The sequence below is a fragment of the Coloeus monedula genome, assembly GCF_965178545.1.
Source record: "Coloeus monedula genome assembly, chromosome: 3".
NCBI classification, from domain to species: domain Eukaryota; kingdom Metazoa; phylum Chordata; class Aves; order Passeriformes; family Corvidae; genus Coloeus; species Coloeus monedula.
In genome coordinates this window covers 117463464-117490794 of record NC_138783.1, presented here as the reverse complement: position 1 = coordinate 117490794, position 27331 = coordinate 117463464, and the positions used below count along the sequence as shown (strand labels likewise).

At 41.7% G+C, this 27331-nt stretch overlaps 1 protein-coding gene across 1 annotated transcript in view; it reads right to left on the bottom strand.

The window, feature by feature from the left end:
* HLCS (holocarboxylase synthetase) overlaps positions 1 to 27331 on the bottom strand; it is a gene marked incomplete at its 5' end in the record, with an annotated part of 107283 nt that overhangs the window by 11094 nt on the left and 68858 nt on the right. The window contains 2 exons of the mRNA XM_082279289.1: positions 190 to 350; positions 1429 to 1496. Coding sequence (XP_082135415.1) covers positions 190 to 350; positions 1429 to 1496 — 229 coding nt within the window. The remainder of the gene's footprint in view (positions 1 to 189; positions 351 to 1428; positions 1497 to 27331) is intronic.

Here is a 27331-nt window from a genome sequence, read left to right as displayed (position 1 = left end):
ATTCAACATATGGCTATGAGATTTCTTCAAACAGATCAATAATCAAACATTAGCAAGGTGAAGTTTACCACTATCTTGGTGCTGAATGCTGCATTATGCATTCAGCCTTCTGTAAATAAAAGACACAGCTAAAATCTGAATTTAATGAAAATGGAAGCAGGATTTTTGAGATAAATTAGAAGGACATACCTCATATCCTGGTATTGACCTGACTGCCTCTACCACTGCCAAGGACACCAGGTGTTGGATAAAAGGAATTCTCTGGCCTAGGTTGGAATGTAGAGGGATGGAGATGTGCAGAGTGGACAGGGCACAGCCCACGGGACTGAGCCAAACATTTCCACCACGACCTGGGCAGGGAGAGGAGAAAAGGTAACTTCAACTCAAGAAAAGAATATTTATAAAAAGAGATCACTTTGTGAATGTAAATAACAACTAAAGAGAAAGATTTAAAGGTATGCATCCAAGAATCTAGCAGAAGTCCTTTAATGGAGTTTCCAAACTAAGTTTGAAAGGAAAAGGGTCAAAGTGCAAAGCTTTTTCTTCAAAAAACCCAGAAGGTTTTTAATATTCCCATGCCTGGAAGTGTTCAAGGCCAGGTTGGATGGGGCTCCAAGCAACCTGGTTTTGTGGAAGGTGCACGAGGGGGTGGAACAAAATGATCTTTAAGGTCCCTTCCACTTGGGCCATTCTGTAATTCTATTCTGTGATTCCAGTGTACAAGCTGCTACTCGATTTCCCAGCATGTCCTAAATCCCCTGCTTTCAGGATTTTCCTGGTCTCTGCTAACAGACACATTTCAAAAGATCTTGCTTTGTTAAGCGGAGAAGCATTTGTGAAGATGCTCTGTGTGCATCCAGAAATGCATCCACACTCTGAACCATCCTGCACTGAAAGCCAGGAGATCATCTTTTCATGGATTTGTGCTCGGAAAAGCTTCTTGGGCCACACACTCTGCTCTTCCAGTAGAATAAATGTGGCTTTCAAAGAAGTGCCAGCATTTTTCTGGGCAAGAAACACGACTTGCTTACATTTATCTGCTCAGGCAGGTCCTGCAGACTCAATCTCAGAGCAAGTCAAGCCCCAGTCTTGTTCCAGTTAACCCAGTTTTAGTTTTAATTTGGAGCTCTGACTTGTGTTACACTGAGTGTAGTGATGGCAGTTTTCATGACTGGTGAAACTTTCTTGGCAGGAACCAGGAGACCACTAAATCATTTCTGCAAAAGCCACCAAACATCCTGAAAATGTTTACTTTGGTCTCTTGTTAACGTTTGGGTTTGGAGCTTGAATCCACAGTTTAAGCAGGAGGAGAAGAGGACATGCTTATTCCATGGATTATATTATCAAAAATGCTCATAATGCATCTTAAAATGTCCTATTTCATGACTTTAATACACATTTATTAGTAAAATAAGGAAATTTACTCACCTTTCCCTTGTGTTTGTCGAACAGCCACTGCTATTAAACCCATCTCCTCAGGCAACTCGAACATTAACCTGCCAATTAGGGGAAAAAACCAAAAACCCCACATGCTTATCAGCTGCAACACTAAGCTACATTCATGAAAATCAAGGCTTAAATATCAGGTAATATTTTATGTTAACGTTGCACCTCCATTTTTTCAGTGAACATTTAGTCCTGACCCAAACCCATTAAATATTAAAAAAAGATTAACTGAAAAATGATAATGTAAAACATTATTGTATCTGTTAGACTGAAGTAAGTCAGAGCCATAGCTCATTTAAGTGCTGATAACACAGGTTTTGGATTTCTTCACTTTTTCCTGAAATGCTCCTTTTTTTGGAGTCCCCATCTTCAGCAAGTGACAACCAGCAATTCTAAACATTTGTTTCTACTTACAGGGAATTTTTGTTCATACTACAAAATATAAGAGCAGCAGTTTCTGATTATTTAGAAAACCAATATGGTGGCAATAAAGCAGTTTAAAAGATACACTATCCCCTGAGAACTAATTATGATTTAACTACAGTAAATAAATCTACACCTTCTGAGAGCTCTAGAGAACACTGGCTTATTTTAGGCTTGTGTTCTGCTTTTAAAATAGTTTCACTTAAAAGAATACTAACTTTCCACTGGGGATAAGTAGAAAGTGCACTTTAACACCACCAAATGAGTCAATGCTACACTTAAAAAAAAAAAAAAAAAAAGAAAAGAAGAAAAAACCCTACTGTGAGAACTTTGTTCAAGCCACTTTAAAACAGATCTGAACTGTACCATGATCCTCCTCCATTTCACGTTTTCAGGACCAGTTGTTTAAGAGATAAAACACATTCAAGATGCTGCCTGTGAGGTAAGCCCAAAAAGTAACGTCTAGCCCACAAATCTGCTTCTCCCACGGGCACAAACATGATGTTGTTCATTCCTATAAAAGCAATCTTGTCTCGGGGGTAAGAGCAGCCCAAATCAGAGAAAAAAGTACCATTGAAAATGATTTCCCCTGAATTTCAGATGGATTTGGGAGGTGTTTCAAGCTCTGCAATCGAGGAAGTCCATGGACCAGCTGTGAGTGTCCCATGGACACAATGTCTGTGCTGGTGACAAGATGAGCAAACATCCACCCACATGCTGAAAAACCAGCAACTCCTGGGACTGTGTCAGCACCAAAATGCAAGAAACCCAGAGATTTCAGAGCATCTTTCAAATGCCTGACTCGCTTTCATGATGATCAGAACTGCAGGTTATAGGAGGCCCAGGCAAAGTCTGGATCACAAAAGCCTTTGCTAATGACAAATCACAGAATCCTGGGATGGTTTGGGTTGGAAGGGACCTTGAAGATCATCCAGTTCCACCCCCTGCCATGGGCAGGGACACACAAACCAGCAGGAGCTGTAACAGGCTCCACAAAGTTTTCCCACATTATTTTTGAGTCAGGGAGATGCCATCAAAGGCCAACAGCCAGAAAATCTCTTTGCCAGTCACTTTCCATGAGACACACCTTGATAATTGTGTCCTTTGCACACCGTGGATAACAAGCTGAGACCAGGAACACCTATCCACCACCTTTAAGCAGGAAATTTTACCTCTTCTCATCACTAAATCACAGAATCACCAAGGTGGGAAGAGCCCTTCAGGATCACCCAGTGCCACCCCAGCAGCACCAGCAGCACCCCAAAGCCTGTCCCCAAGGGCCACATCCAGACTCCTCCTGAGCACTCCCAGAGACAGTGACTCCAGCACTCCCTGGGCACCTCATCCCAAGGCCTCACCACTCTGGCAGGGAAAAATTGTTTCCAATCTCCAACCTGAGCCTCCCTGGTGCCATTGGAGGCCATTTCCTCTCCTCCTTTCCCTTGGCACACGGCAGCAGAGCCTGACCCCCCTCACTGCCCCTCCTGGCAGGGACTTGTGGGGAGCAGTGAGGTCCCCCCTGAGCCTCCTCTGCTCCAGCCTGAGCCCCTTTCCCAGCTCCCTCAGCTGCTCCTCCCAGGATGTGTTTTCCAGCCCCTTCCCAGCTCTGTTCCCTTCTCTGGACACGCTCCGGCCCCTCAGGGAGAAAATCCCCCAAAGCTCAGGAGGCTTCAGCCCTGTCTTCTGGGAGCAGCCTGATTACAACACCAAGTCCATGGTTTTACAACATGAAAATCTAATTTAAGTTTGGATGCACAGTTAGGAAGAGATTACAGGCTTTGTTGGAACACACTGATTTCTCTTGCTTCTCCATTCACGTATCTGTTTTTAAATAATGAAAAAAAAAATAAAAAAAACCCCTCATGTGCTGCCATGAGGGGAGGAAAATAAACAGAGCGGGAAAGAAGCTAATTAGGAATCCAAAACACAGGCTTCTACACCAGAGAGATACAATTTAGAGAACAGATGATGCAGCTCTTGGAGACTTGGCAGCAGGTAACAACTTATTACATGGAGAGACTGAGGCTGGACTTTTAGGGGTCATGAAGGAATTCTTTAAAGGACACAACATAGGGAAGTTGTTAATTCCCAGACTGATAGAGCAAGAGACACACAGATTTATTTTTACTGCTTCCTGAGATGGTGCTGGAATTAACATGAAGCCAATGATAATAAAAATCTTCCCACAGCCTCCTGCCTGCCTTACCCCAACTTCAGAGCTCTGTAAATGGTGTGTGCTTGTTAGTTTGGTGGGGCTTTTTTTCTTTTCTGGGAGAAACAACTTGGATTTTCCTTACCAGAAAGATTAACTGTACGTGCACTTTTTTACATATTGACTTCCCTTCTTTTCTTTCAACTTAATCAGTTGCAGACTTAACAATTTCGTTTTTCTGCAGAGTGGCTTAATCACAGTGCTCACCACATTTTCCCCCTGAAATTTTTTCCCTCAAGAAATTCTCCATTCTTTTTTTTTTGTGCTCTTTAACTGTCTTGCTCTGTGTATTAATTCCAAAGACCACAATGAGATAGAAGATTATGGAAACATGAAATGTCTGAAGATAAATTTACCCATCTGGAAGAATATCAGATAGCATCTCTATGATCACAGAAGATGATACTGGAATTTAATGTAAATTTTTCCTTTTCTTGAACATTTTTGTGGTATTTTCCAAAATGTGAGCAAGGCACTTTTGGCATTCAAGAACATTAAAGCAGCTGAAATAGTGAGAGAGAGGTTCTAGCACAAGTTTCTATACAAATACCCTCCTCCCCACTCTGTAGTGCATACTAAGAGTGCTGTCAAGAGTAATAAACAATATTTAATTATTTTATAGAAATTCCAAGTGCAAGGAGGACTCTGGCCAGCCAACACAACGACTTTTCATCCTACATGAACATAAAATGGGAACTGAAACCCCCGAAACTACGTTTGAATAATGTTAACAACTATAAATTTCATTGATGTTGTGGGTTTAAAGTTGAAACTCTCATTAAAGCATCCTGCTGTGTTACAGTATTGCAAAGGCATTACCACAGAAAGCAGTGCACTCCAGATGTTAAAATACCTGGGCACAAGGGGGTGAGTTATGGCCACATTTGTCCCTTCCCTTCAAGTTCCTTGCCTGAAAATCTCACTCTCAAATAGATTGTTTAGAGAATATTGCAAAAGCAACACAAAAAGAAACCCCTTTCAATTTTAGTCAAATCATAGAATCCCAGAATCATTTGGGCTGGTGGGCCCCAGTCAGAGGAGAAGACACCATGAATGAGAGTAGGTTTGGATTACAGATCAGGAAAAAAACCTTCCCTGGGAGGGTGGGGAGGTCCTGGAAAAGATTTCCCAGAGAAGCTGTGGCTGCCCCTGGATCCCTGGCAGTGCCCAAGGCCAGGCTGGACATTGGGGCTTGGAGCCACCTGGGATAGTGGAAGGTGTCCCTGCCTGTGGTAGGAGTTGGAATTAGATCATCTTTGTTGTCCCTTCCAACCCAAACCATTCCATGATTCTATCAAATATAAAATAAATGTTCATTGTTATTGAGCCAAACTCCAGTGGGTGACAGAGCAGCAGGTTCTGTGAGTGACACCAGACTGGGAGCCTGGGGAAGGCCATCAAACCAGGGGGATGTGGGAAAGTCTTGAGGATGAACAAACCCTGGATTCAGTTTATTCAGGCACCTCATAGATGGGATCTTATGGGTGGCATCTTTGAAAGGCAAAGGAGCTCAACAGACCTGGTCTTAACAGACAAACCCCCCCCCCCCCCCAAAAAAAAATAACCTTGTCACAATCCTGAGGAAAATAAGGACATGAACAGAGTCTGGTTTGGCTAAAAAGGGAATCCAAGAGCGTAAAAGAATGTACAAAAAAGATGGAAGCAAGAAGGAATGCTACGAAGGAGGAATGCAGAAATATTGTCCAGAGAATGGAAAGCTGAAGCTCAATTATAGTTGAGATTGGCAAGAAAAAAGGCAACAAGAACTTCTATTGCAAAGTGATAAAAATAAAGAAGGAAAATGTGGGCTCAGAGCTGACTGAGGCTAAAGCTCAGTGGATACACCTTAGGCTGAATTACTCAAGGAATTCTTTGCCCAGGTCTGCACCAACAAAGTCTTCCAGGACTTCAAACACACAGCGCTCAAGGAGAAGAGGAAACGCCAACAGTAGAAAAGAATTGATCTCATAAATCTCTTGAGAAATCCTGACTCGGTGAAGTTGGTGAGAGCAGATGGGATGGGTCAGAGAGTGCTGGCTGAGGGCACTTCCAGGTCTCCCATCCTCATGGCCAAGGACAGCAGGGTAGTCCCAGACAGAGGGAAAACGTCTCCAAGGTGTTCTTTCACAGCACCCCTGTATCCAAGCCAAGCCATTGATGCCCTACCAGATGGGCAGAAAGTGTCTGGATTCTGGGATTGAAAATAATGCTCTGTATTCCACCTGTGGGCTGGATACAACTACAGATCCTCAGGGATTCGTCCTGAGACTTGTCCTATTTAATACCTTAATGTCTTTAGCAATAGGAGAAGGAAGGGAGGGAATATAGGAGGAAAGGGCACACACATCCATCCAGTTTGTGAGTAACACTGAACTGTGGGGATAACTACACACTGGAATAGGATGTAGAGTTTTTCCAGATTCGATTGAAAAAAGCCCTGAGCAAGCTGGTCAGAATTCATTGTTGATCCTCCTTAAAAGAAAGAGTTTGATTAGAGACCTTCAGGGATTCTGAGTGATTCTTGACTCCAGAAAAGGTACAGAAACTTGGCATCTCTGGTGTTTGCAGCAGACATTTAGGTTTGGTTGCAATCAGTCAGAAATTAGCCATTATAACTATTAAATCAGTGATTTAGCCCCAAGGCTAAATCCCGTCTCCCAGGTAGGATCCTAAAGCCATTTTCACACTCTCTTACAAGCCTAAATATTTACATTTCTCCATCCTCCACTTTCTATGAGGCATTTTATGCACGACCAGGTGCTACCTGTGGGCTCACAGAAGATTGACCCCCCCCAGGTGAGACAAGTAGAACACCTCAGCTGTTAATCCTGCTGAGGCCGGTTTAAATGACAGGAATCTCACTTAAAACTGTGCCTAAATCCAGCAGGCAAAAACATTTGCCAGAATACCCTGTGACATGAATGTACTCTTCTGTTCTAATGCAAAAATTCATCGCTCCTTTCACTTTCTAGTGGGTTTCCTCCCCACAGCAAAGTTAGCACAGAAAGGGCCATTTAATGTCAAATTCTCCTTGAACTCCTTGGATACACCCAAGTCCTGCATCAGTGAGAAAAAGCATTAAAGGGATTACAATATCCCAGCCACGGGGAAAGCTAAAAAAGCACTGCAACCTTGGACAGCTGGTTCCTTGTACCTCACCTCAACAAACGCTACAGAAAGAAGATTGTCCTGAACTAGACATGACATTTCCAGCAAGGAATATTCTCCTGAACGAATGACGTGGGTTAGGAACTCACAGATCCTTTGGCTGGGGGGTAAATCCTTGAGCAGGGCAATAATAACAATACAGTTTCAGGGCAAATGCAGGATGTAGGAGGGCTGTGAGCAGGGCAAAGCCACCTGAGCTGTTTTTCAGCTGGCTCAAAGCTCTCATCTGGCTCTCCATAAATGAGAGCTGCTGTTGGCAAAGGGGAAGCGACAGCAAAAGATGCCAGGGGAGAGAAGGGAAGACTAAATCACTTCTTTTTTACCACCCATGTGCTTCTGCTTGATTTAAATTATGGTATTAAGGCCTAGGAGTAGTTCATGCTTTGCTGGTGGAATTGCTTTGAGAACTCTACCATGAAATCCTCATTTTTTCCCTGCTCACTGCATTTTTCAGCTGGTCATTTTCTTGTCTCTCCACTTCTATACCTGGTATTTTTATAATTAGTCCTTTGTCTATGTTTATAGGCTTTTCCTCTTACAAAGAAAGAAAGAAAAAGAGAATTTTAAAACACAGTACCATACAGGCAGAGGTGTCAGGAAACATACCCAAATAAGAAAGGGCTCCAAAAAATTAGTTTGCCAACAAAATGCCAGTAAAATTTGAAACCTGGGTTCAGACACACTGGTCATGTTCCAAAACTGCAAACTTGAAGGACTTCTTTATTCAGTAAATCAGCTTCTCTGTGAATATCATCAAGACCACAAAGTTACAGTAAAGGAGGGCGTTTCCAGGGGAGATGTGAGGAGAATTTAGGAGTTTGTTTCAATGTTTAATTTGAAAAGCAAAAACTTGTCCTGTTTTGAACAATTTATTTCATTTTTCCCCTCCAATAAGTAATCTTTTCAATTCACAACCTTTCTTGACTTGAAAAAGCTACCTGAAGCCAAAAGTGAACATGGGACAAACGGGAATGAAACAGATTTCATTAGGAAATAGAACTCCAGTGCCAAGATTTAAGAAATAGAAGAGTTACCAGGATGCAGTGAAATACATTTATCATAACATGGTAAGAGCAGAATCTTTGGGCTGGAGTAAAAAGTTATAAACATATTGATCAAAACCAGATCCAGCCCTTCTTGTCTGAGGTAAAACAGCACGGAGGGAGAACTGGGAACATCCAGACCACTGCAGGCTGTGGTGATGCCACTTCTAGCAGTGATTTCATCCCCGTTCAGCAGAGTCCCAGGCTCAGGACTGGATGGTGTGAACCTCAAAAGGTTCAACAAAACCAAGTGCAAGGTCCTGACCCTGGGATGGAGCAACCCCTGTGATCAATCCAGGCTGGGATGAGTAGATGGAGCAGCCCTGGGAGAAGGATTTGGGGGTGCTGTGGGTGAGAGCTGGACCTGCCCCAGCCCAGAACCCCACAGTGAGGGGGGGATGGTGCCCCTGTGCCCCTGTGCCCAGGTGAGAGCCCACCTGCAGAGCTGCCCCAGCCCTGGGACCAGCACAGGGAGGCCGTGGAGCTGCTGGAGAGAGGCCAGAGGAGGCAGCAGGATGAGCAGAGGGATGGAGCAGCTCTGCTGGGAGGAAAGGCTGCGAGAGCTGGGATTGTTCAGCCTGGAGAGGAGAAGCTTTGGGCTGAGCTCAGGGTGGCCTTGCAGGGCCTGAAGGAGCTGCAGGAAAGCTGGAGAGAGACAATTCCCAAGGCATGGAGGGCCAGGAGCCAGGGAATGGCTTCCCAGTGCCAGAGGGCAGGGCTGGATGGGAGATTGGGCAGGAATTGTTCCCTGGCAGGGTGGGCAGGCCCTGGCACAGGGTGCCCAGAGCAGCTGGGGCTGCCCCTGGATCCCTGGCAGTGCCCAAGGCCAGGCTGGACATTGGGGCTTGGAGCAGCCTGGCACAGTGGAAGGTGTCCCTGCCATGGCAGGGGTGGCACTGGATGGGCTTTAAGGTCCCTTCCAGCCCAAACCACTCCATGATTCCAAGATGCCTTAAGACTGCTCAAATCTGGTCACTGTCAGAGGGAAGCCTCAAAACAAGCCCATAAAGTAGAGCAAGAAACATTTCAGCAAAGTAGCAAATCTATTTTAAATCAGCACTGGATTCACTAATTCACAGTGTGAGGCATCACAAACACGAGGATCTCAGAAGTAATCCATTGTGAAGGTGAATTTATACAACATTCTTTAGTTCCCTCTCAGATAAAAAAGCCAACTGAGGACTTTTTGCAAACACGACGCTTTTAACTGATATTCTGGCCAGTTTCTAGTCTGGGTAATTACATTTCCTTATGAAAATTTCTCTGCAATTTACAAAGACATCACTTCATTTCCTGTCTCAAATCACAGAGGGTGTTAAACAGTTGCCATGTTTGACCAGAGAAGTGATGAAGTTATTCCCAAACAGCCACTCAAACAGGGTTAATGTAGAACAAAAGACACTGGATAAAATGAGCACAGATAAGAATTGTGGGAGGTGCCCTTCCAGGATCCTTCCCAGAGCTTTGCAAACTGGGAAAAACGAAAACATTTCAACAACAACAAAAAAAATCAATTCCTTGTTAAGGAACTGTAAAAGACCTAAAAAATTAGTAATAACATTTATTTTCCTTATTTAAATGAATAATTTTTCCTTTATCTTACTACTATTGAAAGTTTCATCAATAGTTAAAATCAGAGAAGTAATTTATACTTAGGAGAACCCTCTAAAACCTTTGAATTTTTTTCCATGATTCGCTTTAATTTCTTTTATTTTCTGCCTGCAGCATCCATTTTGCTGTAAATTGAGCCTCTGCTGGCTCATGTAAACATAAGGATGCAGAAAATTCCCAGTTTTCTTAATCCAATGTTAATGGAAAAATAATTTTAATTTTCCTCCTCTCTCTGAAGGCAAACACAACAGTTTTCCTACACTAAAACAAGAGGCAGCACGTTTTCACATTGCCATTTCTTGTGGTCCTGCCAGTTAGTTTAACCCTCTTTCTGAAAAACTATTTTAAATGTGAAAGACATTTAACTAAAATTTCAGGCAAATTTCTCCATTACCTCTGTTTTCCTTGGTGAAACAAGTGGGCCTCAATTTCCAAATTCTCATCTCTCGCCAGTTAATTGAAAAATACACACAGAACATCTTGAAAGTTCAAAATGCTGCTGCATATTCTGATTTTTGGGACATGTATGGTACAAATATCATCATGAAGGTGGTTATTGGACACATTACTTGGAATTCAATCAAATCTTCCTAATTTTTCCCAACAGTGGCTTCCTAAATTGGCAGGTAAAGCACAATTATTTCACTTGCATGGGTTTTTTTCCATTAAGAATGGTGATAGATGAAATCTTTGGGGGAAAAAAAGAAGTATTATGAATGTTTTGCTGTGCAAAAGCAATCGAAACACCCCATTCCTTCCATGTCAATAAGGCCAGAATTTAATCAAAAAACTCCGACAGACAAAATAATCAGGTTTTTAATCCTTCTCTAATAAAAAAGTAGATGTGTAACACTGAGAAATGTATACTGTAAATAATGTAAATATAAATTATAATGTAAGAGATTAACACAAGGAAAAATTTAATGGAAATGGGGTGGGGGAAAGGTATTTTTTTGTTTCAAAGTGTTTCAGTGAGAGCTGAAATAAATTCTCTGGAAATTCTCTTTTAAAATAAATTCTCAAGAAATGGCAACTGAGCTCTAAAATTGCAGCTATCATTTGAAATAGTTTGGGAAGTAAAGTTTATAATATTAATTTTTTAAAGGTGTTATTAGACCTGTTGGGATTAGACCCAGCAAAGTTTAGAATATTAATTTTTAAAGGTGTTATTAGACCTGATGGGATGTTTACCATATATAATTTTTCACAGAAAAGAGAGATTCAGAAAAGCTGCTGTTCTCTAAGAGGAGGAATTAATTTGTCTGGACCAATGTCATTTTTCCTTTAAAACACTTCAGTGAACATTATATCCAACGTCCCTAAATAGAATTTCCTTGTGAAGAAAGAACAGATGAGACTCCAGCTTTTGTTTTCCCCGATATCAAGTCACAGATCATGTTAACAGATAACGATCCAGAAAAATGATTGCCTTTCTCATGGTGAGTTAAGAAAGGCAATAAACACAATAGCTGAGCTCAGTTGGCTCTGTATTCATATATCTGATAATTAAAACACAAAAAATGCTCTCATCAAGCACCAGAGTTTCATCCCTCCCAGGGCCAAGAGAAACCACAAGATTTCTAAATTCAGTATTAAAGCCCACAGCGCTTTTCTCATGCGGGAGCCAGCACTCGAAAGTGTCTGAATGAAGAACAGAAAAGTTCTGTTTCCAAATATGTTGCTAAATATTTTGAAAACCCCTCACGACTGGGCTGTGCCAGCTTGAAGGCAGACTCCCAATAGTTCATTTCATGGGTGATTAAGAATGGATTTCAAAATAAGGAAGTTGCTTTCTGCTGGCCACAGCATCCTCTGCAGGCTCCAGAAACAGCCATCATAATGTGGATTTTAACCACAGACTCACACAAAATGTAGCTGATACTCAAAGCCCCAATCAGGGGATTTCCTTTGGCAGGGTGGGCAAAAAAAAAACCCCAAAGGTCCCCAGGTAACCTTGTTAATACAAATCCTTTACAAGCAAGAAAAGGTGGAAGCTCCTATTTCTGAGAGGTTAAAATATGCCCAGAAACAACAAAATTTGTACAAATTATTCTTATCTTGAGAGGCAGTAGATGGGTCACCACAGAATCACAGAAGGTTTGGGTTGGAAGATAAATTTATCTTGGATTTTGGTATCCTGATACTTTTCTGCTTGATGACATCTGCACATAGTGGAGGATGAAGTCTGGATATCCCAAAGAGCATCAAAGAAAAAAATGCCTTTGATTCTTGCATTACCTCACCAAACCCAGGAATTGCTTCCAAATACTGACAAAAAGCATGTCAAATTCTAATTCTAAATCACTTTAAACCATCTTTAGGTCTAGGAAAGGCTGAAAAAATTGGGATTGTTCAGCCTGGAGAGGAGAAGCTTTGGGCTGACCTCATTGTGGCCTTGCAGGGCCTGAAGGAGCTGACAGGAAACAGGAAAGAAACTATTTCCAGGGGATGGAGGGACAGGACAAAGGGGAATCAATACCCATGGAGTAATAATTGAAATTAGAAAACAATTTCTGAACCTCCTGACAGATCTCAGGGTCCTCCTTCACCTATTTTTTTTTGTGCACTACTCTGCTGTAAAGCAAAAGGAAAACACAGGCTTAGAAAAGGAACTTTCTCATTCAGCTTTACCAACACGCTTCTAAAAGAGCAGGTGTTGTGAGGTGGTATTTTATTTTAAATGAAAAAGGGACGTTTTATCCATGGTTAGGGCATTATGTAGCAAAGAATTCCTTTGGCTGGAGAAGGAGAAAAATGGGGGGGAATGACTTAAATGGGAAGTCACAGACACAGATAAGGCACCACAGAAAACTGCTAGGAAATGGTCAGAAATTAATAAAAGGAATAAATATGTGGAAGAATAAAAAAAATCTGCAGTTATTCACATTTGTGTGAAGTAAAAAATTCACAGCTCCAGCACCTCCCATGGATTTGCATCGACGGCAAAATGAGCCCCAGCTGCACGGAGAAAACTGAAATCCCATTCCAAAATCAAGTTGGTTCTGACAGGGACAGAGTAAGTCTGACACAATTTCACACCACAGTCACAGAGTGTTGGAAGGATCCTCTGCCCTACTCATAAAATCTCACAATGATGGAGAAAAACCAGCTCAGTTAAGCAAACTTCCTTATTTTAGCAATTTTTAAAGGCAAAATTCCTGCATCTGCGTTTCTGTGTTGAAATGTTGTCCCATACCCACTGAAAATGGAGAAATGTTCACGCATTTTCTTCCTGTACCCTCACTTGAGTAAAAGTTTCTTTACGTTGTTCTTGTGTTCTTTTGATGAAAGAAACACAATTCTCTGATTCCCCACACTCCCCATCTAAGGAATCGTGTTTCCTACACCCTGAATCATTCCCTTTCCCTGCTTTATACCATGCCCAGCAAATCCACACTTTTTGAAGCCTGGTGCTGAAAACTGGGCTAATAACTCCAATGAAGCCCTCCCAGTGTTGAGTAGAACTGGAAGGATTAGCCTGGACATTTTTAGCACATGTTTAAGCACCTTTGTATGAATTTCAGTGTCAGTCCTCAGCTCCTTTGCTACAACAGGAATTTATTTTTAACCTCCCTTCAGTTGCTCACTCAAACTTCCACAACCTCTCACGAAAACTGATATTCAACCACCCTCTCTCCATTTAATGATTTGCATCTGATTATTTAAGGCCACACTTTGATTTGGCAAACTTTGAGTTTTAACCCCACCTTTTTACAACCTTATGGATTCTTCCTACAAAGAGGAGTTTTTGATAGGGAAACCCTCAGTTCTGCCATCCAAATTATTAATGGAAAGGACTGAGTTGTGCTGAAGCTGTGGCAGATCTGAAGTCTCAGCAGTCTGGCCTAGAAAGAGATCTTAGATTTAAGATCTTAGATTTAAGGATGGCATTTAAACCCTTCAGCTGTGACACAAAGGAGTTAAGCATCTAAAAGATCACTGAAGAAAAAAATGATCATCTTTCCTTTTCTCCATTAAGAGAGTTTTAACAAGCAACTCTTCACAGAATTAATAAAGTTGCAGTTGTAAATGTCAACTATTTGCAGCTGTCTCCTCCACCTTGCACAATATATTTAGCATTGAAAATAACTGAGAAGGAAAATACTTTTCCTTTCACGTATTTTTTTTTAAAAATGTCTTTTTCTGCAACTACTCCATAAATAATTCTCACTTTTCAACCACGGACATCAGACTAACATAACAGAACACTGTACTCCTTCCTAACCACCCAGAATAAACCTGTAAAACTGATTTTCCTATACCCTTGTTTTATGGGATAACCTCTCCATTGCAGCAAATACAAACTCCTCGTGTTCCCTTTTTGCTGTCATTCTATCCAACATCCAGAGTCATCCTGTCCCTGGGGGTCTTTTTCTCATTCACAATTTGTAAATTCTGGGTCAGGGACCTTCATTTTGTGTCTGTGGAACTCCTGGTGGCCTCTGAGGTATCACTGGGGGTGGCTCAAATGATTCAACGAAAGGAATTCAAAGGCCAAGTACAGGTGAAATACAACAATCACAGAGCAGATCTTTGCAGTCCGTCCATCACAGGAAAACTATTCTGTCCCACACACAAAATTCCTGCCAATATTGGCAGAATCCCAGAATCATCAAGGTGGGAAGAGCCCTTCAGGATCACCCAGTGCCACCCCAGCAGCACCAGCAGCACCCCAAAGCCTGTCCCCAAGGGCCACATCCAGACTCCTCCTGAGCACTCCCAGAGACAGTGACTCCAGCACTCCCTGGGCACCTCATCCCAAGGCCTCACCACTCTGGCAGGGAAAAATTGTTTCCAATCTCCAACCTGAGCCTCCCCTGGTGCCATTGGAGGCCATTTCCACTCATCCTTTCACTTTTACCAACTCCTGTCAGGGACTTGTGCAGAGCCACAAGGTCCCCCCTGAGCCTCCTCTGCTCCAGGCTGAGCCCCTTTCCCAGCTCCCTCAGCTGCTCCTCCCAGGATGCATTTTCCAGACCCTTTCCCAGCTCCGTTCCCTTCTCCACACACGGAACAGACACAGAGAACCGACTTTTAAGACCAATAAATGAATTTGCCATCACCCAGTACATGGGTTCCTGTCATGAACAAGTTCAGCTCGCACAAGAGAGACACCGAGGGCTCAGCTCCGAGTCCTTCCCACATCAGATCCGCTCAGGCTGCAGGAACTGGCACATCCATCCCCAAATCAAACACAGCCAGGATCAATTAAACCCCTGCCAATCTGAGAACTTTATTCTCCAGCAGGGTTTTTCCTTCTGCAGACGCTGAAAGCTGAGACACCAAGTGGCACAAGCCAAATGCAACAAAAGGAGTGGAACTCTCACCCTGGAAATCCACACATTTATAGGCTGACACTACCTGGAAATCCTCAGTGCTTTAGCAACAACAGAAGATAAAAATCTAATTTTTTAATCAACCAAAACCTTCAGATTTAATGCAGCAACTGAATGGTTGGGTATTGTCAACTTACACTTGCTTATTGCCTCTTAGTGTATTTTTAAATAAATTCTGTATTTGACTGTCCATTTTTAAAAGCTGCTATAGAATCTTTTTAATAGCAAAAAAACCCCAAACAACTCTTCCTTCAAATTACACATTCCAAGGGATAAAACTTACATTTCACTATAATATTCCAACTTATATATAATAGTATTATTCCAACTTATTATTGTTCCAACTTCTATATAATACTCCAATTTATGTTATTAGATTTCAGTATCACATAAGGCAAGGTGGCTTCCAAAATCATGAAATGCATTGTCAGGTTCTCAATTTTAAATGCTATTTTTAAACCCTACTGTCAAAAAAATTTCCTGCAAGTCACCATAAAATACATCTTGGATTATTTATCACACTCTATCTCTCCCTTGGACATGAACATTTATTTTTGTTATTGAAGAGTTCCTCTAATTGAATTTCCTTGTATTCATTAGCTTTTAGGATACTTCCAGAAAGAAAACATGACTGAACTTGAGAAAAGAGATCATAAAATATAAGATGTGACAGCAGAAAAATGCTTTATTTCCCTTTTCATTAAGCAAATATATTTTCTTTCCAGGTAGAACAGACACTGAGAGGAGCGCCCAAATCCATGTGGTATTTGTAGTATTAAACACACAAAAATTAACTCATTCTGGCTACAAATAAATATTTGCAGTCAAAATTAAGCCACTCCCACATCAATAAAATCCCACCAGCTTTTTCTAGTGAAAAAATGTTGCTAATTCAGTTTAACACTGCAAACCAAAGGACTTGAAAGAAGTTACATTATTATAATATTATAAAGTTCTCTGCATGGCTGACCAACATCCCTGCACTTTATTTGAATGGATTTGGTGTCTTGCAGCTTAGTGAAAACATTATCTGAAGGCAGTTTGCCATGAGGCCTCATGAAATGCAGCTGTTCCAGGGCTGCCCCTTTCCCAGAAAAACTGGGATTAAGTTTCTGGTGGATTTCAGTCCTGGCACAGCATTCCTGTATCCCAGAGCTAGGGCTGGGGATGGGAATATCCCATCAGGATGGCACGAGCATGGCAGAGTTAAACATCACTTATATAAGCAGAGAAAATAATAAATATATATATATAGTTATTATTTTAATCACAGAAATGAAGATTAATAAAATATCAGTAACAGTTTGCACTTGATTAGAAAAATTTTATGTCACTCAAGGTGGGGGGAGTAACACAAAAATTTTGATCCAAGTCCCCCTTTTTTAGTAGTTTTGAATCTGCCCCTGGATCCCTGGCAGTGCCCAAGGCCAGGCTGGACATTGGGGCTTGGAGCAGCCTGGGACAGTGGGAGGTGTCCCTGCCCATGGCAGGGGTGGCACTGGATGAGTTTTAAGGTCTCTTCCAATCCAAACCATTCTGGAATTCTGTCATTCCATGATTCAAGCTTGCATGCAAAGAATGTTCAACCTCTGGTTTCAATCTACTACTCTTAGATAAAATTTATTTGATTTAAAAAGTCACTTCTTGCCATTTTTCCCTTTGACAGTATGGGATCTTCCCATACACAATTTTTCTCATGTGCCTTTGGAGGATCCAAAGCAAAAATCATCATTTTGGAGCTTCTGTTTCCCCATGTTAGTGTCAGGAAACTACTTTTCATTACTATTTATCTCCGGTGTTCCTAAGGGACCTTGGAAAGCTGAATGATAACTTTTGGCAAAGAACTTCAAAATCCACACAGGGACGATGCCATAAAAGCAGAAAAAAAATCATGGACTTATGGAATGGTTTGGGTTGGAAGAAACCCTAAAGCCCATCCAGTGCCACCCCTGCCATGGCAGGGACACCTCCCACTGTCCCAGGCTGCTCCAAGCCCCAATGTCCAGCCTGGCCTTGGGCACTGCCAGGGATCCAGGGGCAGCCCCAGCTGCTCTGGGCACCCTGTGCCAGGGCCTGCCCACCCTGCCAGGGAACAATTCCTGCCCAATCTCCCATCCAGCCCTGCCCTCTGGCACTGGGAAGCCATTCCCTGGCTCCTGGCTCTCCATGCACTTGGAAATTGTCTCTCTCCAGCTTTTTTGGAGTCCCGTAAAGTCCTGGAATTATTATTATTATTTCTAATCCCACAAATGACACAGATCAGCAACAAGTATTTCTAAAAATCAGGGAAAACGGCAGGATAGTCTGAGATTGAGTTGTACCAGCCATGTTTATCCCACAGCCAGGGGCTGGGGGAGAAAGCACCGGGGTGCCAGAGAAACAAATCAAGCAGTGGATGTGCAAATGACTGCAAAATTATTATAGGAAGAGGTTTTATGGAAAACCTCTCATTCTCCCACAACCACAGGCATCAAGTGCCTATCCACAAACTCAGCTCCTGCTCCACATGGAAAGTGCTGTTGGAACAAAATCAGAAATTACAACCTCTAGGCCTCTGTTCCAGGCCTCTGTTCTAGGCCTCTGTCACCCAGACTTTCATTTTTCACCTGTGGCCAACTAATATTTCACTGCTCATGCAATAATGGCATAAAAGGACAGCATTTGTTATCCCCAGAATCCAAGGCAAGGGACACAGGAAGTTTCTCAAGCTTTTTGAGCTCCTGGAGGTGATGCCCACACAATATCCAGACCTCAGATCCACACACAGGAGATAAAAGATTGATTCCAGCAAAACAGCTTAAGCTAAAATATACATTTAATGGTACACAAGCACAAAGCAAATGATTGACTTTGTTGTGCTTTCCCAGCCTTAAATGGGAGTTAGTAATGAAATATTCAATAATTTTCTTCAAGCTGAAAAATCCAAGCAGGGAACTTCACGGCACTCTCTCCTTTTTAAAACGCGCTGCTCATCAAATCAAATTTCAAAGAATTATTTTGACTTCTTCTCCTTGTAATGACGCAAACGAGACCGAGGCCATCTGCAAACCACCCAAGATATTTCAAGTGCATTCCAAGACACACAACCCAGCCCCAATGTGCTGATGAAAAAAACATGTGCAGCCACTGCAAAAAACACTTAAATCTCCCTCCAGTCTGGGAAATTACAGAGAGAATTTACCAGAGGTTTATCTCTGTGCAGAGCTCTAAGAGACATTTAGGCCTTGAAGTTTTAATTATTTTTGACTCGTGGGCATGATACAGGGCATATATCCTTTGAAGCCCATTAAGTGCTTTGCAATACACAGATTATTCTATTTTTATTCTATGAAATAATTGATGTCTGGTATTGCAGGGCAGTGATGCCACGTTCCTGGCTAAATGCCACCCTGCAGTTCCTTTCTGCCTCTCTAAAATTGCAGTGGGGTTGCATTTAGTGATGGCAATGGGCATGTTCCACACTGAACTTTTGCCTGGATACACTTATATTTAAGGAATATTCTCATTCATTTTAAAAATGTAGAATCTCACTTTATTCAAGAGAATAAATAGAAATTTGCACCTGATTTTTAAAGGGACATATTACTCCAACAAGGAGTAACTTTTTCTGAAAGACTTCAAGGCTTAAAAAGACTTTGACCTTGAGACCAAAAGTGGTCAAAACCTCAACACAGGTCCAGTCACAAGACTCGAAATATTACATGCAAATTTATTTGCATGTAAATTTAAAAAAAAAAATTTAACATATTTTTTATCTTCTATCATAAGAGGCACCTTACAAATTATACTTTTCCTTCTCCATCCCTTTTTTTGGTAACAAGTTGACCCATACAACATTTACCATCTTTTTCCTGCCACCTCCCACTAAATCTCGATTTCCATTTTTAGGCTTGACATCTGAAATCCTGTATTTTACAAGGAATTATTATCCTAATCTAATTGTCCCACATGTTCTGGCCTACAGTGACAATTAGGAAAAGAGAGTGAACAAAATGAACACCACTGCTGTGAGATTTGGGTTAGATGCCACTAAAAGTAGGGCTTAAATGTAAAGATTTACAAAGCTGTTTAGCTCAGCAGTGACATTATTTATTTTCAGTTCCACCTACACGTCCCAATCCTTATCTTTCAGAATCTGAACTTATAAAGATGTACTATTAGACGAAATTACAATTTTAAGGGCACAAAGATCTACAAATTTTGCTGAAGAAGAAATCCTGAGTAACGTGTCCTGGTCTGCTTTAAATCTATTTATTCTCACAAATCATAAAAGTAAAAAAAAAAATCCTTTTATTTTCTTAAATCTTGTGACGAAACAAATAGAAAAACACCATGGATTCAATCCTCCCTACAAAGTTAAAAATAAAAAGTCACATTTTTTACATTCAAATAATGTTTTATTTATAGAACTCATTCTTGCTTTTAGTGATTAATTAAAGGTCCTGTTTTCAACAGAAGTAATTAGATGAAACAAGACTGTAAAAATGGTGTATATATAATAAACTCTTCTTCATCTACACATCTCCAGCAGAAGAAACCTCTTTGGGCCAGGTTTTTCCCACCAAGGAAAAGATCTTATAAAAGGGGCTTGTGGCAAACAACTCTTTTCTTCCTACAAGATAACAGCTCTTCTGTTCATATTATTATTTCACTTCATTTTGGATGGAACCCACTTTAAAAATAGTTATTTCTGATCTAGTGAAGACTTAGATTGTGCATATGCAACTATCTGTACTGGAGATACATGAAAAGGTCCTTTTGATTTAAACTACTTATAAAATAGTGGGATGATCACTAATTTAGACAGCTGTCCTAAACCCCCAAGGCTTAAGTTAAAAATTACAACAAAACCTAAAAAAAACACCTCTACAGTAAACAGCAACCATTTATACCTTCAAATCAAAGGATCTTCTCCAAGAGACTTCCCAGAAAGATTAAAAAAACAAACAAAACTTTCTTCCCATATTTGTAATTCCAAACATATTTAAAATAAAAATGGAATTTTCAGAGGTTAGAAATGAGATACTTTTCAATGTGAAACTGGCACCTGAAGATGAAGCCTCAGCTTTTTTCCCCCCTTTTTTATTGATAATGAGCATTCATCAATCACATGTGGCAGTTTTTAAAGACTAAGATGGAAAAAAATGAATAAAAAAACCTGAAAATATCCCCCCAGTTATGAATCAAAATCCTTACAGAGGAAGGACCATCAATTGGAATAATCAATGTAAATTAAATACAAATGTAAATAATGAACAAAAATACAGGCCTAACTTTGTTTGCTTTGTTATTTGTTTTATTTATTTTTATTTCAACTCCTGATTGCCACTGAAAAGGGCAAACAAGCATTTCCACTGGATCATGTGGTCAGTTTTCTTGAAACTATTATTTCCTATATTCTGGCATTTGCTGAGCCTTGTTTTCTAAACTTTGGTCTATTTAATGGCTCTCTCAGAGTTGGTCATGCAGCAATAAACTGTTTACTTTGGGGTTTTTGTGCACGTGCCATTTATCCTCAACCTGCAAAATACTTCTAGCACCTGCAATTATATACAGCAATTGATATGTAATTTATATATAATAATTAGAAACTTTTAAAGGGATTCCTCAGCTTGCACTTGACATCCTGAGCTCTATGTTACAACTCGAGGCTTCCATGCAGCTCCCAAAAACCTCCCTCCAGAGACACAGAACTGTGCCTGGTACATCATCAACAGTGAAACATCCAAATATCACAGCGAGGAGAGCAAAGGATGCACTTGCAAAGCCTCTGCTTTTGGTTTTGTAGCCAAAAAAATCTTCTATAAAAAACTGGACTCCCGGACCATACGAAGTCAACGAATTTTCATATTCAGCATGACGATGAGAAGTATCTCCCCTTCAAAACCCGCCGAGCAGAAATCCCCACATCCTTCATAAAAAATCAGATTTCACCCCACTGCTGACAGCTCTCAAGTACACCTCACACCTCGCCTTCCCTGCCTCTGGAAAGCAAAGCTGCGTTTAAAAATCCCAATATTTGGGCTGGGTGCTCGGGCGCCTTTGAGCGCGCGGGGAAGGAACATGACCCGCTCGGCGCTGCGGCGCGTTAAGGAGCCTGATTGAACATCGCTGCTAATTAAGAGCTCTCGTTGTTTGGCAGGACCACCAGAGAACCTCCTGCACTTGTTCATGCCAGCAGCACCTCCTGCAGAAATTAACTCTTGATGAGAGCAGACGGGGGGCCCAGCTGGGTCCCCCCAATCCTCCCGGCACACAAATGAAGCGTAATGAGAACGCTGGTGGCTACCAAGGGGAGGGAGGTTATTCGTGACCTCTCCTTAAAAAACAGAGTATACTCTTACATTGACTTAATTTTCTGCACTGGGGATAGATAACACAGCTGGGGACCCTGTGAGCAGAGCTGAGAATCGCGGGGGAGGACTGAGAATCAAAATTATTAGTGAATAATTTGGTAAGAATTATCTTATTAGGCGGGCTAAAATATAATTCTGTTCTCAGGGCTTTCAAAAATCAATAAATATTATTCAGCTATCAGGCTACTGAAAGAAAATTTCACAACAAAAGCTGAAGCTGGAGGAGGTTTTGTGAAAAAAAGCAGGTTGTTAGAACTGATTTGGTATTTTGCTTCTAAATCTTTAGGATGTGTTCAGCAGTGCAGCTTTGTAATATTCAAAAGGAACGTTCCACGTGTACAAACAGCACTGGTTACCCTCTAAAACAACACAAATAAAATACAATCCACTCCCCCTCAGTGTTAATACTGCAGTGTCCAGCACTGGCTAATGAATTCCTGCCACCTCTGCTGCCATTCCTGCAGGTGACCGTGATTTTCCCACCTGCACAGGGGCTCCCTGAAGACTCAGCATGAAGCACATTGGAAGAGCAATGGCAGCACCTGCCCTAACTTGGTTGTTAAGAGCCGAAGCACATGGACGTCACGGAATAATTACTAATATTTCGAAATATTCATATCAGTGTTGGCTCCTATCCCAGGATCCCTGAGGTTGGAAAAGCCCTCCCAGCCCATCCAGGCCCAGCTGTGCCCGATGCCCACCTTGTCCCCAGCCCAGAGCACTGAGTGCCACCTCCAGCCCTTGCTGGGACACCTCCAGGGATGGGCACTCCAAACCTCCCTGGGCAGCCCCTGCCAAGGCCTGAGCTCCCTTTCCAGGAAGAAATTCCTCCTTGTAAGAAGTCTTGATTCCCCAGCCCCTTCCCAGCTCCCTTCCCTGCCCTGGACACGCTCCAGCCCCTCCAGGGCTCTCCTGCAGGAGCCAGAACTGGGCACAGCCCTCGAGGGGCCTCTCAGTGCCCAGCACAGAGGGACAATCCCTGCCCTGCTCCTGATAAGCACTTCTCTATTCCCTATTCCTCCATTTCTAATTAAGCAGCAATTAGAAATAACCACATACAGAAATAATTACCTATGCAAAGTGCTTGAGTGCACCCTTCTATTCTAGACACTATCAATCAGATATGACAAAAAAATGTGAAAAAGCTGTGATGAATGGAAACAATCATTTCCCTCAGTTAAAAAAATGCATTTTAAAACAATTCAGTCCTTGTATTTCTCTCCCCTCCCACCCCCTGCCTTTGGTTACATCTTGTATGAAGCCTTAACTTCAAGGTAGCTCTGGTAAAAAAATCTGAGAGAGGGCAAAAGGTATTTGCTTACTTTAAAAAGAAGTGAAAATCAGAACAGTAAGGAAATATTTTCATGAAGTGCCTGCAGAAGGACATATTTTCATGTGTTTCACTGGCACGGCAAATATCAGCAGAAACAAATACTTGGGCACATGGACAAGAAATGTAAACTGCACATGGTTTATGGGACTGAAAAGTTCATAATGTACATCCTCCTTTAATTATTATTTAATTTTTTCATTCCAAGATGATTTTTACTTCAGGAAAGTAACCCAACATTCAACCTAAACTAAGATTAAGGATGCCTCCCTCAGGGGTCAGCATATTTAGAGAGCATCCACATTAATCATAATATTCACCTTTCAGTACAAGGTTTTCCACTGGATTTAGAAGCTGCTCTCTCTCCCATTCCTATCCCAAACTCAACTCCATAGCATGGAATATTTATACCTTGGTTCCCCCATAAACCTCCTCAGCTTATGGAATACAGTAATTATAACTGAACCCTGAGTAACTGCAGTTTAAGAGTGCACATAAATCACCTTTTAACAAGGAACTTTCATTCATACCCTTTCCACTTTCCACCACTTTTAGGAAATGTCTCCTATTTGTTATGACTCCTCCACCTTTTCTGGATGGGAGAAAAGGGGGAAGGGAAAGCTGCACCCTGCATCTCAGGCCTTCAGTTTGGAGCATAATTATGTGTCATAGTGGGCTTCCAATTTCCTCAAACACACCCTTTTTTCCAAAATCACCAACTGCTAAGTGCTCAAAGCCTCAATTAAAGGTATCTTTAAGCCATCTGTTCGTTTTGGGAAGGAGGTGATTCAAGTCTCCCCACACAACCAGTCATTCCTTTTGCGATGGGAAACAGCTGCATCCAGGCTAAAAGAAGGGATATTCCACAACCTGGAAGTGTTACAAGAAAGAACAGACTTAAACCAAGATTTCTGCACAAACATAAGAGGTAGGGAATTGCAAAAGGTAAAATTCAGACCCTGGCTAGAGTGGCAGACATCAAAAATACAGCCCAGGGCTCACAGAGAGGATTGAAAAAAGCCTTTTTATTCCAGAAAAGCATTCCAGATTAAACTGCGGCACTCCATACCATGGCCTGTGTTAGAGCATCCTGCTGCACTTGGCACACACACTTTTCACAGTCAGAATGCCACATTAAATAATAATTACAGCCTCAGTTCATCAATTAATTTCTACCAGAAGGGACGGCGACAAAACCAACGCAAAACCAGCAGCTCTTAAAGGCAGTGGGCAAACTCACTGTGGATCCCTGGGTGTCAAAATCCTCTCTCTAAAATTCAGGGAGATTTTTTTTCAATTATTTATGTGTGAAAAACACAGTAAGAAAAAACTCTGAGGGAAAATTTCCATACTAAATCTTGCTGCCCAGTGGCAATGCCACAGTTAAAGGATCAGGTTCTGATCCGACTGGTGAAAGGTTCATTTCTTCTGAAGGCAGAAATTTTAATTCCTTCCTACATCAAAGGCAGTGTCTTTCCATATAACAACCCTCGATGGATTTCTTTCCCATGAACTCATCTGTGCAGCGATTTTATTGCATTTAAGGAGCAACTTTTATGTCTTTACATACTCTGTCATCGGAAAAGGTACACTTTATATGCACACAATGCTCATTATAAATCCCTCATGTCTCCTTTGGAGCTGGTTCCTCACACACTGACAGTCACAGAATCCCAAAATGGGCCGGGTTGGAAGGGACATTAAAGCTCATCCCGTTCCATGGGCAGGGACACCTTCCACTATCCCAGGCTGCTCCAAGAATAAGCACTTTTGCTGATGATAACTTGCCATTAGGATAAAAAGTACAATTGTTTTATTCAATTATGTTCACACCTGAAGAGACTTTCAGTTGCAGAACAAAAAGAGATGAAGACAATGATGTGAGAGGTGAGAAGAAGCTGCTCAACAGCCAACACAAAAGAATATTTAGAACCCTAAAACTGCGGAGTGCCGGGAGCCACCTCCCAGGAAGAGGGAGGGATACAGGACCAAGGGGGCCAAGGCTGAGAGTTCAAGAATAAATGGTCTAATGAGAGATTCTGCCTTTTTTTGTCTACTGTAACTGACTTAGACACACAGGCCATGACAGCTCAGAACTGTCACAATATTACAAATTACTTCTCTAAACTATTCTTAATTTATCTTCAAGACATTTTGGTTTTCTTTACGCTCAGTCACAGAATCCCAGGATCCCTGAGGCTGGAAAAGCCCTCCCAGCCCAGCCAGGCCCAGCTGTGCCCCATGCCCACCTTGTCCCCAGCCCAGAGCACTGAGTGCCACCTCCAGCCCTTCCTGGGACACCTCCAGGGATGGGCACTCCAAACCTCCCTGGGCAGCCCCTGCCAAGGCCTGAGCTCCCTTTCCATGGGGAAATTCCTGCTGCTGTCCACCCTGAGCCTGCCCTGGCCCAGCCTGAGGCCGTTCCCTCTCCTCCTGTCCCTGTTCCCTGGGAGCAGAGCCACGAAAGATAATGAACTGAAATAGTTTTAAACGTGAATTTCTTTTTTTCTCTTTATATTAAGCTATTATTAGATTCAGACCAAATATTACAGCTGAATAAGGACACTACATTCATTCCTGACAGCTCCAACACCTACATTTAAATTAAATATTCAAAGTATAGATATATATAGTTGGATTCATAAGATTCTACTACATAAGGCAAGTTTCCTGAAAGGAAAACCTCCAAAATTAGAGCACATCTGAACTCCATAAAAGACTTCACTACTCTTTCAGGGAGCAGTGCAGTCAAATTTCGACATTTATAGGCTTTGGGGGACAAATTCTATCTGAAAGAGTTTGAACTCTTGCAATCCAAAAGTGAATCCAAGTTTTTTATTGTTGTAAAATCGTTATATGCATATTGTACTCATGAAAGTTAAAGGAGAAAAGGTGAATAGCTGTAAAATGTTTAATTTCCTGATATTTTTAATTGTGATGGTTTAATGAACCCACAAGTAAAAAGAGGATTATAACTAAAATTTCTCATGTATTTTAATATAGACAATATATATTTTAAATTAATCCACACAGTAAGAAAAATCCATTTTTGTGCTTGACTTTTTGAAATCATACAAACACACCGTGCTGTTAAATACCAAAAGCTATTACCAAACCATCAGAGGTTTGTTTTCAAATTAAAAGAATCATTTCAGCAAGGTGCAGCTGCAACTCAGCGACACCTTCTCAATATCTGCAATACTTTTTTTTATTAGATGCCCTTATCCTGCTCTTGCTATAACATTTCCCCACTGAAGTCTCCTGCCCTTTCGTGTAGATCCAAATAAAACATACGATTTATCCATAATGGTCCAACACCAGCACATCCCACAACGGCAGCTTTTTTCCATGTGTATTTATTTTGTTTTAGCAACGCTGAAGACTCCACAAGTAAGAGAAAAAATAAATCAAATGACGCCGTGTTCCTGCCTGCTCTCACTGCGGAGTTCCGTCGGCGCTTTAAAGAAAGGCAGGAATATTTTTTGCCACCCTGCAGGTTCCCAAAGTAGAGTTGTGCCATTCGCAAGCTGCAATTGGTTAATGAAGGTAAATTTAATTAGCTCAACTTCCTTGCAGATCCCATCAAACGCCACCATTTGATGTATTCTGTCAGAGGACCCAGTCCCCTCCAGCTGGCCAAGTGCCACAAAGAAAAGGCAGCTCTGCTCATGGCTGGGAACTGAAATGAGCTGTTTTAAGTGGAGCTTTTCTCCCATTTTTCTGAGGCTGCACCGCTCTGACCTTCCCCAAATCAATCCTCTGCGGATTAACATGTAAAGCAGTGTCGAATTAATTTCAGAAAGCGAATATGAGATCAGCCCTGGGCTCCTACAAAACAGCCCAACTCCTAAACACGCTAATGCCCCGAGCCGCTCAATGGGAAGCTGTCAATAAAAGGAGGGAGGGGGTGGTTAGGAGGATTTGGAGCGTGGAGCAATCTATCAGGCTGGTTAGAGCTTTGCCTACTTCTGGGGCATGCCTAATGCATTCCTCTGGAAGTTAATCCCATTTCTAAAGGCCCTCCCGTGAGGAGCACAGAGGCCGTGCCGAATGAGAACTCAAATGCATTAAAATTCTCAGCCACGTCACCAAAAGGCGCACGGGGAGACGCTGAGGGGTGACAATGAGATGGTTCATTAAAAGTGCAAGGTCTCAGAGAAGAGACCTGCGTTGCTCAGCGCGTCTTTTCGGAGGCACCTGCGCACAGCTTCACCTCTTAGAAGCTCTTGAAAACCCCAGCAAATAAAATTAAACTTGTATTAATGTAAATAGAAATTGTCAGTTTCCATGACATTGCAAAAAGAGGACAGTGGAGCCTCCTTTAAGCAAATCTTTACACACAAAACTTACTTAGTACCTGTTACAGTGAGACAACATCAAATTCTGTTTGCTTGTACTCCCAGAAA